This window comes from Cavia porcellus, unplaced genomic scaffold (genome assembly GCF_034190915.1).
Source record: "Cavia porcellus strain 051 isolate PalLab524CR breed Dunkin Hartley unplaced genomic scaffold, mCavPor4.1 scaffold_32, whole genome shotgun sequence".
In the NCBI taxonomy this organism is placed as follows: domain Eukaryota; kingdom Metazoa; phylum Chordata; class Mammalia; order Rodentia; family Caviidae; genus Cavia; species Cavia porcellus.
Genome location: NW_026947515.1, coordinates 27,775,437 through 27,792,834, shown reverse-complemented (window position 1 = coordinate 27,792,834; position 17,398 = coordinate 27,775,437). Strand labels below are relative to the sequence as shown.

General features: G+C 57.5%; 1 protein-coding gene across 9 annotated transcripts in view; it reads left to right on the top strand.

The window, feature by feature from the left end:
• Rbfox3 (RNA binding fox-1 homolog 3) overlaps nucleotides 1-17,398 on the top strand; it is a 391,380-nt gene that overhangs the window by 363,485 nt on the left and 10,497 nt on the right. For 7 of the 9 annotated variants that reach the window (XM_013147128.3, XM_063242534.1, XM_005001422.3 and 4 more), the window contains 5 exons: nucleotides 5,998-6,252; nucleotides 12,693-12,830; nucleotides 14,598-14,651; nucleotides 15,432-15,524; nucleotides 16,753-16,813. In XM_013147128.3, the coding sequence (XP_013002582.3) occupies nucleotides 5,998-6,252; nucleotides 12,693-12,830; nucleotides 14,598-14,651; nucleotides 15,432-15,524; nucleotides 16,753-16,813 (601 nt within the window). The remainder of the gene's footprint in view (nucleotides 1-5,997; nucleotides 6,253-12,692; nucleotides 12,831-14,597; nucleotides 14,652-15,431; nucleotides 15,525-16,752; nucleotides 16,814-17,398) is intronic. The other 2 variants (XM_005001420.4, XM_005001424.4) reach the window with 1 other exon arrangement.

Sequence of the window (17,398 nt, the reverse complement as noted above, 5' to 3'; positions counted from 1 at the left end):
TCTGGCTGTTGTTCTCCTGGCTCCCTTTCTCACCCTTGTCTGGAATCTGGCTTTGCCCAGAGGTGGGAAGAGATGGCCGGCTCCCAGCTTCCCACTGCAGTTTGGCCTACAGGTCTGGGGCAGGCAGCACCCTCTCTCCAGGGGTGAGAAGCCAGAGGCAATTAGCTTCTTAATTATCCTGAAGGGCCTGAGAATAGAGAGAGCCAGGAAGGGACCACGCACGCATGGGGAAAGTGGCCAAGCCATGCAGGGAGAGGCTCAGGCACTGCCAGACTTCCAGCTTTCCTGTCCCCTCCGCCACACTGCATCCAGTGGCCTGCCCTGCCCAGCATCACACACACAGGCTGCAGAACACACGTGTTGGACAGGGAGGTCCTGAGCCAGTGGTGTGAGCAGGGACCCTCAGAGACCCTCAGCTCTACACTTTGGTGATGAGTGTAGCACTCCATCATGAAATGACCTGTCACACATGAGAATTTGGGGGACATTTTAGATCTAAACTTAACAGACCCCAATTCAAGACGGCCTCCCTGAGGAATAAGAATACACTGGATGCCTGGAGAGGAAATGGCCAGTGCACGTCTGTTGAGGTGGGAGCTGCCTTATCCAGGGACTGCTGGGGTTTTGTGACTGGAACAGAACAAGCCAGATAGAAATGCAGGAGACAGGCGCCAAGGGGGCCGCATGAGGACTCTGGGTTCCACTTTGCAGAGCACAGCCTGGAGGGGCTGGGATAGGAGCGTGGACACCATTGAGCAGCAGTGAGTGAGAACAGAGTCGGCAGAGAGGCGTGGACTCTGGGCACACAGGGGAGGTGGAGAGGGTGGCATTGGCTGCTGGATTGCTTGTGGAGTGTGGCCCAAGACAGCAGAGTTATGATTGACCCCGAGGTTTGTGCTGAGTGCTGGACTGTCATGAGGAGGGGAAAAAGGATGTGCTTCCCAGGGTACAGAAGACTCCAGGAGAGGCCAGCTTGATGGGCATGACGGGAGGAAAGGAAGGATCTCTTGGGGGCATGTGTGGCTTGAATTATGTAGTAGATACCTGAGAGGAGACTGCTGCTGGGTATGTGGACTTCTGGGGAGAGGTGAGGTTGGAGATAGAATGGGGGCTGTCAAAGGATATTTTAATTTTAAGACTGAATGAAAACCTTCAGACAGTAAATAGAGCCAGAGAAAAAGGCAGCCTCGGAGCCCAGCACTGTGAAAAGGTTGGAGAGATACACAGCAGGCAGGAAGAGGCTTCCAGTACAGTAGGACCAAGATAGAGTGACGCAGCACCGACAGGACAAGAAGCCATCTGTTGAAAGAGTAGCTGTCCTGGGCTGCTGGGGGGCTTGTCAGAACTGGACCAAAAACTGACCACTGGCTTTTCAATATAGTAGAAAATGGCACCGGACAAACCCTGGCTTTAGGGACCAGTGCCAAAGAAAGTGAATTAAAAGTGGGCCTGAGACAGAGTGGGGCAAAGGAACCGGGGCTGCAGCTGTAGACAACTACACTTTCGGCCCACACTCCACAGGAAAAAAAGGAGCCAGGTTTGTAGGGAAAGGAGTTATGGGGCCCAGAAGGGTTTTCTTCCACTGCATGGGGGAGATTACAGGCCATCTGCTTGCCAAAGACCCTGGAATGCGGGGAGCTGATTGCCAGAGCCATGAGCACACATCAGTGAGAAGGCTGTAACCCTAAGCAGCTGGGGTCGTTGGCACCAGGGAGCAGTTTTCCCCAGGAATGAGAGGGAAGGTAGAGAAGAGAAGATAAACCTAGATGTTCTCCTCTGTGCCCTGCAGAAGACAGGAAATGAAGCCACTGCCCAAAGTGAGGATGAGATCGGACCTGTAGTAGAATGAGGAAGAGTGAAATGGTCATTGAGAGTGCGGAAGTTGAAGAGCACCAAGGGTCCTTCCTGGGAGTGGCCAGGGATCCAGGGTGATTTGGTGGTTTTCTTCTTCAGTGTTGGCCATGGAGTGGAGAAAGTCAAGCTGGATCTTACCAGTTTGGGCAATGACTTCATTGTGGTCTTTGAGCTCATTCATCTGTTCATCATCTGTCTGTCCACCCATCCATTCTTCCATCTTTCTACCCACCCATTCATTAGTCCAACCAGCCTGTCCATTCTTCTATTTATCCATTCATCCAACCATACCCATCCATTTACTCACCCAGTCTTTTCTCATCATTGAGACAAAATATCAGGCACTCAGAGTTAAAGGAGGAAAGGTTTATTTAACTCACAGTTTGTAGAGGTTTCAGGCTATACACAACTGGCTTCAAGGCAGAGGAGAGACAGTTCATGGCAGGCAGGAGACAGCAAAGTGGGGAGGAAGCGAAGCCACAAGCAACAAAGGACAATCAACAACACTCTTTCGGTCCTAACATCCTATCCAGGCTACCTACCCTTAAGGCAGGGTGGGGCAGCCTTAATCCTACCATTGCACCATGAGTCAAGGCCAGCATCCGTCCTTGATCCCAGCATCATACACGCTAGATCCAGCACCTCTGAAAAGCTCCACCCATGGCTGCATGAGGTTTTGGGGGGACATCTAGATACAAGCTAGAATGCCTGCTCACCCATCCATCCATTCATGTGTTCATCTATTCATTCACTGAGATTACTCCAAGTGCAACAGGGTACTGTGCTGAGCATAAAAATGTGAAGACAAAGGCTGAATGAGGTGACCCTGTTTGGGGAATTCACCGTTCCTTGGAAAACCAGACACTTTAAAGAGCTATTCCAACTTGATGCCATCTGAAGCTCCACCGCCTGGCAGGGGACTCTTCAGCTGATGCCATGCAGCCCTAGATCCTTGCCGACTCTTGACTCCTGCAGACTTAGGAAGAAGAAAGCAAAGGAAGGAGACAAACAGTGGCTGCACCCCCTCAGCGGGGCAGGTACTCGTGCTCCCTTGAGCTTTCCGCGGAGTCTCCAGGGCTGTCTACCAAGGCTGCATATCAGAACCTCCCGGGCAGTGTGGGCTGCAGGTGGCCTCAGTTGCTCAGCCGGGGCCCAGGCAGGGCACATTATTAAAGCTCATCCATCACTGGGAGGTGCGGCTGGCTTTCCTCAGCTCCCCCCACCATGGCATGGAGGAAATGCCAGGCACGGGCATCACAGATCACCCAGGACGTGTTGAGCCACACTAGCTTGGTATACTCGGCATTCCTTTGGCCAGGACATTGCTGTGACTCTCGCATATGGAGACTCCTTTGCAGAGAGGACAGATGCTTTCCAGAGCCACCTGTTGGCTCATGCCTGTGCATTCTAGGGCCTAGGTGTCATTCTCTTCCATCACAGGCCCTCCCGGAAGAGCCAGTGTGTGCTGAAATGCAGCCAAATGGGTTTGATTCCCAGGCCACCTCCGCTGGTCTCTTGGGCTCTCCTGTACCAGTCTGCCGAGTCCCAGGATCCCCACACCCCATACCTCACTGTGCACCTCGTGGGACTTCAGAGGGTTAAATGAGTCTCTGTGAAAGCGAAGGGCACTATGTGCTCCAGGGTGCTGCTTCATTGCAATGCCCGATGTCACAGATGCTCCTGCCTACCCCAGGCCACTTCAGAACCGGCACATACTGCTTGCAGGTCCCTGACTGTGCCCTTTAGTTTTGGGCTTTCTGGGAACCACCACAGTTGGTATGATTGGTAGCTGTCACTCTGCCCCCAGTGGGAACCAGGGAGAGGTCCCTGGGGAGGGTTGGGAGTTGGGCAAGAAGGAAGCAAATGGGCAGGGAGCCCACCCTTTCTCAGGCCTTGCAGGAGTTGGGAGAGGGGAGCTAGGAAGATGCTGTAAGTTAGTGAGAGCTCTAATCAAATATTTATCAGAGAATTGATCTTTCCCCTGACTGCCAAGGCCCGCCCCTCATCACCCTATGCTGTGTCTGTGCCTCATCCCTCCACTTTGGTCACCCCGATGCCAGATTCTCCCCCACCCCTGCTGAGTACCCTTCCCCAGCATTCCCCTCCCCCACTTCCCCACTCTAAGTCTATCCTTCCCCTACTGGACCCCAGCCTGCCTGCTGACAGTGGGAGATGTGGCTTTCTGGGCTGCTATGTTCCAGTGACATCCAGCAAGGCAGGGAGCTGTCCCCGTCACCCCAAGTGATGCCCCAGTTTCAGACACACTGCAGAGAGGAAGAGACTGGCAGTTGTGTAGCGGAGGAGGAAGGAGGAAGAGGAAGAGAGAGCTCCCACATCAGAAGCTCCCCACTTGAGTCTGTTCTGGCAGTGGTCCTGAGATAGGCCCACTGCAGAGCCCAGCATGAGGGGCCCCAGGGGCTGTGGAGATCAGGCAGACGTAGGCATCTGGGCAGACCCCAATCCCTCACACGGCCCTGTGGGCCCTGTGGCAGCCAGGGCCCCGGAGCACTTGGGGCCTTCATGGGTATTTCAGCATCTGGACAGCTGCGGTCTAGATTTTCCTCTCCTGCTAGATACAAGTTCCACAGGGGCAGGAGTCCGTCCCTTGCTCCCAGCACAGCACAGCCTGGCTGCAACCTGACACCCAAAAAACATCTGCCAGGAAAATTTGCTTCTCTTCCAAGCAAAGGACATGGGGAAAGCAGGGTCAGGCGTATTCGCCAGAGAGCAAAGGTGGACCAGGAGATGGCACATTAAGGTATGTAGGGCTGGTCCATGAGGGAAGCATCGGGGTCCACAAGAGGTCCCCCACTGTCAGAGAAGCCACTTTACCTGCAACCCCAGTGCTGAGTGGAGGTGGCAGAGGGATAGGAGTGGAGAGGAGCAGGAGGAAGCCATCCTGGAGGGACAGCCTGCTTTTGTGTCCCAGGCTAGCAGGTGCTCCCTGACCATGTGCTGGTCCCAGGATGTCCTTCCCTCGAAAATCCACCCTCTGTGAGTACATGGTTTCTGGCCTATATCCCCTGACCATAAGTGTCAGACCCATCCACATCTGGACCAGGGCCTCTCCCATGGGTGGCTGCTCCACTGGGAAATGGCATCAGCACCTGGCAGGTGATGGGATTCTCACCACACACACTGAGAGTGCAGCTTACTGCTCAGAGGGGCCTGCACCCCACCACACATCTACAGGGGAGGACGGGGTACACAACTGGAGGCGCACCCCTCAAGCCTCCACCCACTGCTCACTGACGGCAGCAAGAGTGGCCAGGGTCTTCTGGACAGCTCAGCGCCTCCAGGTCAGTGGCCCTATGAGCACCCCGGAGGCCCAACGAGGGCAGAGGATCTGTTCCACCAGCTCTTGGCATAACTCCCCAGTGTGCGGACAGTGAATCAGTGCACTCCACTCCAAGAAGCAGGGCCCTCATGCAGCATAGGGGCTGCACCAAGGGTCCTGGCCTCTAGAAGCCCCCGGGGGCAGCTGAGGTCAGCAATGCCCCTCCCTGGGCACAGGCCTTGGAGAGAAGGAGGAGGGGTCTCTGGGAGGCCTTAACACAGGGACAGGAGGCTCCTGGCCCCGTGACCCTGCTGTTTCGTTTCTATACCGTGAGCTCCTAGGAGCCCAGGTGGCTGTGACACCTCCCACCCTGCTCTTGGCAGGAAAGCCAAGGCTTGAGTGAGGCTGGGAACTGGAATAAAGGCCCCAGGAGGCACCGCGGCTACATCACCAGTGCTGATGTCCAGGTGATAGTGGTTTTAGGGGCTGTTGGCGGACACCAGCTGCAAAGTTTGCAGGAGCACTGCTGTGTCTCAAAACTACATGTGGGTCTACCGTTAGCATGATCTAAAGTGGTCAATTTCTAAAACTTAGGTGGGTTAAAAATAACCTGAAGTAATCGGGTCCAAAGCACCAGCGGGCTCACACACAGGGGTCACCCTCTGGACCTAAGTTCCTGGATGCCCAGCCCAGTACCCACTCCTTCTCTGAACTGGTTTTCTTCTGGGAGAGCCCCAAGAGAGGTCTTGGGAAATGTCCCTAAAGTACTGTGTCCTTAGCACGGAGGCTTCCGGATGGAAGGCACCAACCCAGTAGGCCCTGGGAAGGGAAGGATTCTAACCTGGCCTTGCTGTCTCACTCCGCAGGGCAATCAGGACACCACGGCTCCGCCTGAGGCGATGGCCCAGCCCTATCCCCCTGCCCAGTACCCCCCTCCGCCTCAGAACGGCATCCCCACCGAGTACGCCCCACCCCCACCACACCCCACACAGGACTACTCCGGCCAGAACCCCGTACCCCCAGAGCACGGCATGACCCTGTACACACCAGCACAGACGCACCCCGAGCAGCCAGGCACCGAGGCCAGCACGCAGCCCATCGCCGTGACCCAGACAGTGCCGGTAAGGAGCCCCCCCCCCCCCCGTCCCCCTGCTACAGGACAGAGCAGCCCTGGAGAAGGGGTGGCGTGGCAGAGGAACTCAGAAGGGCCTCTGCCTTTGGGGAGCTGCTCTGGTCCAGGGGTCTTCGCCCAGCACCCGGAACCTTGCATGCCTCCTCACCAGTCACCAAAGATCCTCATGGGAAGCAGGTGTGCCAGGGCGTGAGGCATGACCCTGCCTGTGTTAGTTGTCCCTGGCTTCAGGCAGACTCGGCCCTCATCTGGGAGGTGGAGGAGTGTCCTCGGTGGCCAGGCTGGTGACCTGTTAATGGAAGGCAAAGGAGCTGGCTGAGGCCATGGCGTGGGCCTGCGGGGTCCCCAGGGCAAGCCAAGGGGAGGGGGGAGGCAGCCCAGCTGTCTCAAGTTGCAGACCCTCCTATCACTTTTAATCACTTGTAATCTACCTGCTTGGCTGCCCTCCAATCAGATAGCTTCAATTATGTGGTTGTAATGCAGCTCAGAGGCGAAAGTGCTGAGCCCTGCACTTCTCAGATTTCCTGATGGAGAAGCGCTCTGGTGAGGAGCAGCCTTCTGCCTGGGTGGGCTCCACATGAAGGCAGCCCCCACCCCAGAGTCCTTACCAGAGTGAGAGTGGGCTGCTGCCCAGCCCTGCCTCCACCCCACTGCCCAGGGCCTCCACCTGCTCCTTCTCCCTCAGCCTGCCCCAGCCCCTGCTCTGGGACTTCGCATTCATCCACACCATCCCTGCTGGCTCTGTCCCAGCAGCTGGCTGTGCTGCCTTTTGGGGCCAGGCAGGAGGCCAGCTCATTGTACTCCTGGATCAGCACCACCCTGGCACCTCCCGATGGACCCCCAGCTGTGCTCCCTCAGCCACTCCCAATCCAGGATGGATCCAGATGTTACCCCCCCACACACACACATCACCCGATCTAGCTGGGGAGAGCCCACCTGGCCTCATCTGATGCCCAGCAGTGCCTTTCCTGTCCTATCAAGTGCTGCCAGCCTGAGTCTGCTTGGAAGCTGTCAGAACTTTCCATCCCTCTCACCTGCATCATGGTGCAGATGTCTCCCAAGCACCCCCTCCAGGGGAACCATGGATGCCAAAGGCCAGCCCCTTCGGCCGCTAGAACTGGGAGCCGAACCACCTTTCCCAGGTGCCCTGTCTCTGATTCATCAAACTCACAACCTGTGTGCACTCAGAAAAAACAGAGATGCGGCCCCTGATGCCAGAGAAGTTCACCGTGAGCAAGTCACAGCCAGGTGGCCTGGATGTCCTCTGAGAGACTATGACATAGGAGGCCTTGCTAGTCAGACTTCTGACAGCCTCCTTATGAACAAGTGAGGGTCTCTCAAGCTGAACCAGGGGGCTTTGCTTGGAAGAAAACAGATGAGATGGTCAGATTCACCAAAGACACGGGAAGGGCTGATGGTTCGTAAGTGAGCAAGGGAAGTGAACACCAAGGCCCCTGCACACCCTGAGGCCCCAAGACAGACACAGTCACCAGGACCTGCATAAAGTCCTCTGTCACTCTACATCTCTACATCTACCCAGACATGTGTTGAGTACGACTGCATTTGGTGCCAGGCACTAAATTAGCTCTTGGGGTGCAGAGAAGTGACCAGTTCTGCCCTCTGGTTCCCATAGAAACATCAGATGAGTGGCCTGGGAAGATCTTGAGTGAGTCCCTACTCAGGGCTCTGTGTACCTCGTGAGACACCTGGACCAGAGGACGCCAGAGCCCGGATGAACTGGCAGCCTCGCCTCGGGCTGGTCCTCAGGCCCTGCACAGGGGTCAGGGCCATGTACAGAAGTGAAATAGTTGTTCTTGTTAGCCCGGGGCTGAACATGTGCCTCAGGTAGAAGATACTGGGCCAGCGCTAGCAAGAAATCTTGAAGACCCAAGACTGCCCTGCAAGACGCCCTGCAAGACCTGGTGCGTCTAGCAGCCACTCTGACCTTGAGCACCTGTTTGGGCAGAGCCTGCCACTTGGGAGGGAGCTGGGAAGGAGGGTGTTCTAAGATTCCTGGAGCCACTTCCCTCCCAGAGCAGCTGCCCGGCACTGCAAAAGCCGGTTGCCTGTGCTGGGTCAGGTATCACCGTCCCGTCCTTGCAGCCCTTAGGAGGGCTCTTTCAGCTCACTCAGCCTTCTCCTGTTCCTTCTCCAAGCAGCCTAGAGTTAGGAGCAGGACGGTGGCAGGCATGGTGGACTCTAAGCTCTGGTCTAGACCTGGCTTCTCCCCCCTGAGTTAGGGTTCTGCTGAGCTCCCAGGGTGCAGCCACCAACTGTCCCAGCCCCTTCCTCCCACCATACACACACAGTAAGTCCCCTTACGGATCCCTTGGGCACCTGCTAGTAACACCAAATCAGGACACACAGCCCTTATCTTCCCACAGCTCACGTGCCATGAAGGCCCGGCCTCCCTGCCCTCTCCTCCAGAGGATTTTCTTCTGCTCTCCTGGCAGGAAGTGTGGCCAGGGTCCACGGGGGGGAGAGGGGGACTCAGAGAGCCAGTTCAGTTCTGCCCTCAGCCTCTCCACTGGTAGCACCACAGTCGGCCTCTGCAAGGCTGCTCCTGCCCAGCCCAAGGAGACAACAGTGGCCTGGCCTGGCCTTGGGCCTGAGACTGATGGATGGGAGGGAGTGGTGGCCCCACAGCCCACACATGGTTCCCCCACACACACACCAAGCCTGCACCCCCAAAGACACACACTGGGTTCCAGCTCAGAAAAGGTGGGGTTTCCTGGAATTTCTGGGTCCACTGGGCCTCTTGTCCTCCTGCCTCAGGAGGATTCCCAGCTGATAATTGGGGGGAATCCTGTTCCAGTCAGTTTAAGGTCCCTCCTGACACCCCCCACCACAGGGGCAAAATGCCTAAAGATGCTGTTGGGTAAGCAGGCGAATCCTCAGGGCAAGGTTGCCCCAAACCACACCAAGGTCACTCGCCTGCCCCAGGCTGCACGGGTGGAGCTGATGGTGTAGCAGGTCAGCCTTGGACCCCTCAAGTGTGGTCACTGGCCAGCCAGATGCTCAGAGTAGCATGCCTGTCACTCACAGTCCAAGCAGGAGCACAAAATGTACCCAAAGAGGGGCTGACCAGAGCACTGGGTTTTGGAGAACACACTCCCAGCAGAGGGAGTCAGGGGACCTCCTTGGATGCCAACTCACTGCTGGTCGGGGATGATCTACCACAGCCACCAGAACTGACAGCAGGGGCATCGGGTGGTCCCTGGAGGGGCAGGATGAGCAGAGATGGGGATGCTGAGATAGTCCAGTTCACCTTGTGCCTCACCAGCAAAGCTTGGCTCCAGCCCAGCCACAAGCCCACAGGGTCCTGCCTGCTTCGTGTGGCCCACCTGGACCCAGGGCCCCTTCTCCAGCTGACTCGTCCCTTATCCGTGCTGAGCCTGGCCTGGGGTGCGAGGGGCCGCAGGCTCCTCTGTGGGTAGGAGATGGCCCTGGGCATCTAGACTTGCCCAGGCCTCCAGGGGCTGGTGCCCAACCTTCAGTGGTGGAGGACTGCATGAGGGCAGTAATGGCCGGGCAGACACGCCAAAGCAGAGCTCCCAGACTGGTGGAGAGGGAGGGGTGTTTCCACTGTTGGCGTTTCCTTTTTCTCTGTATTTGAAATCTGGAAGAAGCAGAGATTGGTTTTCTCTATTTTTTAATAAATAAATAAAGGAAAGAAAGCCCCTTGGAAAAGGAAGGCGACAGGCAGCGGAGGTGCCTGGACTGCTGTGATAAATGGTGGGCAGGCCTGCGTCTCAGCTCAGGGGCAGCGGCATGCGGTTCGCTCTGGGGTTTCTCGGCACATCTTACAATTTTACAGTCACTGAACCCATTTATCTGCCTGTGTCCAGCGCTGGGCCAGGGGGCAGAGGAGGAGCAGGAGCTCTTCCCTCCTGCATCCTGGCCCCTTGTGGCTCAGCCCATGAACGCTCCTCACCCCTTCCTCTCCACCAGGCCCTTGGCAGCACCCCCTTCAGGGTCTCTGAGGCGGGAAAATGAGCACCTCAATTCCAGGCACCCTAACTTCATTAATGTGTCCCATGCTGTCTTCTTGTTGGCCCCCTCTGCCGTGGCTCTCTGGGTTCCTCCAGGTGGGTACCTGGCTATGATGACCGCTGCCCTCTGGTGATCAAAAGCCTGTACTGCATCCCCAAACCAGACCTGATTCCCAAATCCAGAGTGATTCCATTATAACCAAGAGCCTCTGAGGGCACAGGGAATGAATCCTGCATGGATTCCACAGGACAGAAAGGAGCTATGCTTGCCGTGGCCAGGCTCAGACCTTTTCAAAGATGGCGCTGGGGCGGTTTACTTGGTGCAAAGGCACGTCAGCCCTCTGGAGTCCAGCACGGGCCAGCTTTCCAGAATGAGGGATGGGAACTACAAGGCCAGCAACTGAACTGGGAGGCCGCTGGGAATCTCTGGGCACCCAGATGTGGATGGAGGAGCCCTGGCTGTGTCCTCTAGAGCCGAAAGCTGCCCTACACTCCCCAGCAGAGAGGGGGATTGGATGATGCAGGTCAGAGCACAACTGATCCGCCAGCTGATCTACCACCAGTGTCTACCTGAGCCTACTCTCCATTGCTGGGCTACCCGGGTGGCAGTTTGCAAACATGCAGGGCTTAAAGAACACTTGTCAGAATTGGCCGGACATGCTTAGGTTGGCCATCTTGAGGGGACCAACCACGTCATGCTCTAGGTGACACAAGAACACCCTGGGCCCACCTCCCAGCACAGAAAAGCAGTGCTACATCTTGAGGTCGTTTGAGCAGGAGGCCCCAACACCCCTGCAGGCCACCCAGTCCCACACCCATCTCACCACCTGGGTTGTCACAAGGTCTTCAGCAGCCCATGGTGTGGTGGCTTCTAGGGGCACCTGAGGGCAGCAGAAGCCTGACAGGAGGTGACCTGTCTTTCCAGAAAGGTCAGGAGAGCTGGTTAACCACTCCCAGTGGAGTCAGGGACCAAATTCTCCCATTAGCCATAGTGTGGCCTGGGGGAGACTCTGCCCCTGTAACCTCGGCTGCCACATCACTGTCTCAACTGTGAGAGACATGAATCCATCATTGCTTCTGCTACACACACACACACACACACACACACACACACACGAACTATGCAAACCAAGCCTTTCTTGGACACCGTGGGGATTGTTACTGTGTCTTCAAACTTGGCTTTTTTCCTCACACTAGGACCAAATGCCTCTGCTCCTGAGGCCACACAGGTCCTGAGACCACAGCCACCAGCACCTCACTTTGTCTCAATTCCAACACAGACCCCCAGGGCCCCTAACTGCCTCAGAAAGCTGGAGCCAGATCACCCTCCTTCCCAGTGCCATCAGATGCTGTCCTGCCCTAGACACAGACCCAAATCAAGGGTTCAAGCATGAGCAGTGCTTTGGGAAGTTTCTCTCTCCAGCCTGGAGGGCCACAGGGAATCAGAGCAGGCAGGGAACAAAGCCACCAGAAAGTGTGTTACAGCAGCTGAGCTCAGGACCACTGGGGCAGCTGGGGACAGTGACACCTGAATTGGAGCCCCACAATGGGAATTAGGACAGGCACTCTCTGCTGTACTGGAGATTTCTCTGGGCACTGTTCAATGCTGCTGCCCAGCAGGAGAAAGCATGCAAGCTGGCTGGTGGTCTGTGGCCTGGGTGCAGGAATATGACAGGCACGTGGAGGCCTCAGCCTGTGGGTCCAACTCAGCAGCCACCTTGTCCACCATCCATTCTCCCCACCAGTGCCAACAAAGGGCCTGTCCACTCTGCCTCTGCTGCTGCACATGCTGCCAGGATTGAGCCAGGTTGAAGGGCAGCCTCCTGGTGAGCTCGTGGCCCAGCTGCTGGAGACATCCACACCGACAGAGCTGCACACGTGCTGTCTCCAGCCTTCTCACCAGGACGTGCGCAGGGTGCAACGACACAAGGAAGCTCTGTTTCCTATAATCCAAGTCCTTCAAGACCCCTCTGCCAGCCAGCATTTGGGATCTAAATGACAACGACCTTTACAGGACTGACCTTGGTCACCCTGGGCCTGGAGTGGCAGCAGTGGGATTAAAATAAGGACCCTCTGCTGCAGATGGCCATGGGGTGGGCATCCCATAGACATGTGTGCCCACATGGCCCGTCCCCAAGTCTGTCTGGCCCTGATGCCAGAAGGGTCCTGGGCCCCAGAACTTCCTTGAGCACAATCGTAGTCACTGGGCATGATACCTCTGTCGATGGAGCTGAGGGAACTCAGAACAAATTCCGCCATGGAAGTTAGTACGGGGCAGCAGCAGGGACGTGGCCACATTGGCGCCACGTGGGCAAAACTTGGAGCTGAGGCCTCGGAGGTTGTGGGCTTTTTGTGCCCTGAATCACGTGCAGGAGAGGCCTGTGGGTGGGCTCTGGCCATCAGGAGGTGGCCTCTGCAGCCTGTCCTCTCCCCACAGCAGACAGATGAGGCGGCACAGACAGACAGCCAACCACTCCACTCCTCCGATCCCACAGAGAAGCAGCAGCCCAAGCGGCTGCACGTCTCCAACATCCCCTTCCGGTTCAGGGACCCAGATCTGCGGCAAATGTTCGGGGTGAGTATGCTCAGACTGGTCCATCCCTGCTCCTACCCCATGGCCCAGGGACCAGGGCAGCTCCTTCCCACCTGGGGACCCTATGGGGCAGGGCAGGAGGGCTATTGTGACAGCCCGGTTCCCTGGCCAGAAATCCCCCACCAGCAGGGTCCCTTGTCCTCAGGGACTTCCTAGAGACCACTGGGTTATCAGGCTATGGTTACGCTTTCTGACTCCTGACCCCAGCAGAGAGCATTGGAGCCTCCTGCCTACACACAGAGCTTAACCTCCTCTGTGCGCCTGGGGACCAGTCACACTCCTGCCCAGGCCTGAGTCCTCCTTGTCCCCTGTGAGGCGACCTGAAAATGCACCGTTGGTGTGAAGTGAGGACTGTCTCTCTGAATCTATTGTCTGTTTCTCAGTTTTGCACCATGGGTTCCCGCAGTCACAGGGCTACCCTTGCATCCTGTCAATGGGCTGGAGCACCTGGCAGGTGCTGACACCCCCTGCCCTGGCCACAAGGGACGGTGCAGCCTGGCCTGTGCGTCTTGCCTACCGCTGGACCTGCCTCCACCTCTCCCACACAGTGGGTGGCTCTGACCCTGAAGCCCCTGCCAGCCCCCCAGGCTCATCTCACACAGCTGGGACTGGGCAGGGAAATAGGGTGCGGCAGTCTGATACCCATATCTAGGTGACCCTAGAAGTCCACTCCCCATCCTGGGGTTTGACCTTGTTGGGTTTGGAGCTCAGACTCACCACAAGGCTGGCATGGTTGAGTCTTCAGGGGGAAAGGCTGTCCCTCCTCTCAGCCCTGGGGGCTTAAGGTGCCCCAGATCTCCCTGGACCCAGCTCCCCTTGCGGTAGTGCCAGCATGGTGTATGTGCTAACCTAAGGCCTCAATGTGCCCCTGTTCACTAAGTCAAGAGGCGGGGGCAGGCCCCGCTCTACACCAGGTCCTGGGTCATAGAATGGGGAAGGCAGGGCCCCCTTTTCAGAACCTGGAAGACTGAGACATTGATGCTGCCGGCTCCCTAGGCCCCGAGCCCCACTTCCCCTGCCTCCAGGGGTGGGGCTGGCACAAGAGGCTGCAGATCAGGCCTCTGAGGACCTCACGGGTGGTATTCAGGGACCTGGCTCACAGGTTCACGGCCTCTCCCTGCCTTTGGGGCAGGAAGGGGGTACGCAAACTACTCGGTGTACCCCAAACAGGCAGGGCCTGGAATCTGGACACTGTAGCCTGTACCCCACACACAACTTGGCCCTACCTAGCACATGGGATGGTGTGAGGCCCTCCCCAGCCCCTTCATCACCCTGCTTTTCCCTTCTCCCTCCCCCATCTACCCTCTCCTTGCTGGGTCTCCCCCTCCTCCAGCTGTTTTTCTCCTCCTCCCTCTGAAGGAAGCCTGAAGATCCCCATTTCCTGGCCCTAGCTCATGCCTCTCCCTCTCCCACCCCCACCCCCTCCATAGACCTTGTCCTTTGTTGTGACTATGGGGTGACAGTCCATCCCCACTGTGGCTATGCTAGAGGTCCGGGGAGACCCTGATTATACAGTCACACAACCAATCCCATCTGGCCAGCAGATGTGACCAGGGTCCAAGCAAAACATGCTCCTTAAGAAAGAAGACCCAGGGTTCTCTGCATAGGGGCTCAGGGCAGGTGTAGAGGGGTCCCAGAGCTCCTGTTCCCATGCCTGGTGCATCTAGCGACCAGCACAGGGGACAGACGGGCCGCTTTCTCATACACCTTTCCTGTCTCCTACCCTCCTCTCTGTCTCTGTCTTTGCAGCAATTTGGAAAGATTTTAGACGTGGAGATCATTTTTAACGAGCGGGGCTCCAAGGTGGGTGCCGCACAGAGGCTGCCACCGTTTCCGCGCCGGCTGTAGGTCCTGCCAGGCTAACGTGTGACATGTTCCTTCCTGGAGAGCTTCATGCCCGAGGACCCTTGAGAACACGGGTGCTTGTACTCCCCGCTCTCCCACCCTGCCCCAGCCATCTGTGTCATTGCCACCATGCTGCTTCTTCTCTCTAAGCTGCCAAGACCTCTTTCTTGCACCCCAGAGCCCCAGTCTGGGCCTGGGACCCCCCCCCCCACCCAACCACTTACCCCCCAGGCCCTCAGCTTCCCTTGGACTTGGCCTGCAGGCTTTGGAGAGGGGTGCAGGGTGAGCCGGCCTGGAGAGTGCCTGGCAAAGACAGACCCTGCTCCCCTTCCAGGAAAGCAAGTCCCTAACCCTCAGGGCTTCTAGGGTGAAGGTGGGTGGGGCTGTCTACCCTGGACTCCTGAAGCCCAGCCTCAGCCCCTGGGCAGGTTAGCATCTCTGTACCTTTGATTTGTCCCTCAGAGGTGCCAGGCTGTCAGCTCAGGTTGGGCTCGGGTGGCCAGCTGCTGCTCACCCTGGAGCCCACACCCATGTGCATCCTGCCGGTGGCACCAGACAACCTCTGGGCTGCCTAAGGAGCCTCTCCTTGGATCCCCCTGACTCAGCCCTTTCTCTTTCTCCCTCTCTCTCTCCTTCCCTTTCCCTCTGGCCCTGCCCCCACCCCAACTCCCCAACTCCTCCTTTTGCCCCTTTTTCTCATCCTGTCTTCTCTCCATGTCTGTCCTCCTCTGCTCACAGGGCTTTGGGTTTGTAACTTTTGAAACTAGCTCAGATGCTGACCGAGCCCGGGAGAAGCTGAATGGGACGATCGTAGAGGGACGGAAAATTGAGGTGCTCAGATAAGTGTGCGGTGGCAGGGAGGTCCTGGACACCTGCCCCGTCCCCCTCCCTGGGTCCCCCTCCAGCCTAGTGCTGTCCGCCCTGCAGAGAGCCCAGCCAGTGTGCTCTGTGTGGGAGGAAGGGTCACATCAGGGCCAGACCCTGTCCCCACCCACCACGTGACTGGCTCTTGTCTGAGCCCATTGCTTCTGCCTGCTTGATTTAGACTTCAGGCTCATCCAAGGGTCCTTCTGTTCTCCCCACTCCTTCCCATTCCTGGAGGAGACACCCAGAAGCCCCAGAACCTGTGTGCGTGAGGCTTGGCCACATCAAGGACTAGGGTCAGCCCGTCTGCCCCCATCCAGGGAGGACTAGCTCCTGCCCTCCCCACTGCCCAGGGATGGCCTCTGCTGCAGTCCAGCCCTCGGAGGAAGCAGAGGCAGCAGCCAGGAGGGCAGCAGGCAGAGGACCCCAGGCCTCCTGACCCCGCTTGCCCCATTTTGTGATGCTGGTGTTGTGGCTCTGGTGCCCAGAGCTCATTCCCTGACAGCAGCACTGAGAAAGCGGGAGGGTCCACAGCTCAGGAAGAGCCCTGGGGGTACATGGTGGGAGGGTTCTGAAGCTAAGCTACTGGCCTAGTCCAGTGCCCAGTGGACTCCAGGGCCAATGGCCAGACCCCTTCCTCAGGTTCCACCTGCCCTGTTCCTACTTTTTCCCATACAGGCCACCTGTTTTCTGTGTTCCCTTGGGTGGTCTGATGGATTTACCTAGAGGACCTGGCCCCTTGACACTGTCTGTCTAGAATCTCTACGCACCTTACCCCCAGGATTGGGCACAGACCCAATCAGGAAGCTTCTAGTGCTGCAGAGCAGCAAAGGGTCCTTTCCAGGAAAGGGGTGCTTCCACAGGGCTAGGGAGTGGCCCTCTTGGGCACCCACCTAGGAGGGCCTTGGCAGCTCCAGGAGGAGAGAACATCTCCAGAGCCAGCCTGGCAGCCCACAGCAAGCTTCTCCACAGGTCTTGGTTTGCCCAAGGGACCGGTGCTGGGTTTATTGGATCTACTCTGGGAAAAGCACAAGCCAGTGGGTCTGGGCCAGGGGCCTTGGGCCAGGCTGCATGGCAGCTTAGATGACCCCCAAGGGCCTTCTCCCAGCCCCCAGCCCCCTCTCCCTGGCAGCCATGGGGAAGCAGGAGCAGGCCAGGCAAGACCCCTTACCTGTATCTCCCCCTCTCTGGACAGGTCAACAATGCCACGGCCCGAGTCATGACCAACAAGAAGACCGGGAACCCCTACACCAATGGTAAGAGGCCCAGAACACCCAGAGCTCCAAGGCCGGGTTGGTGACCCTTGGGGCTGGAGGCTACTGCAGAGCAGCCTTCCTGGGTGCTTGGTTCCCCACCTCTCCTGGTGTCCCAGCTGTCGTGCTTCTGTCCAGGAGAAGCGGGTGGTCAGTGTAGGCAGCAAAGCTGCCCCACCCTTACAGCTGGCATCCACCGTCAGGGCCCCCGGGCTTTCCCAAACATGGACAGCACTTGGAGGCCAAGTATTACACAGATTTCTGGTATAGCACGGCCATGGTGACTTTCTAGCTGATTGCTTCTGCGCTCCTGGGGATTCATGCTTGCTGCAGATTTCTGTGGTCAGACATGCTGCTCCGATTTTTGTGTGCACATGCGCATAAAGATTGGGGAGGGTACTGGAGGGCCTTGGACAAGTTTCTAGGCTCCCCAGCTCCAGTTCTTCATCAAGTGGGTGGTGACATCCACTCACTGGCCAGGGTTAATAATGACAGCATCTCCAGGTCTGGCCTAGGGCCTGGGATGGCGGTGCTCCATATTTTGATGCTGATGAAAGCAACCACATCCTTTGGGCTCTGGAAGCCTCT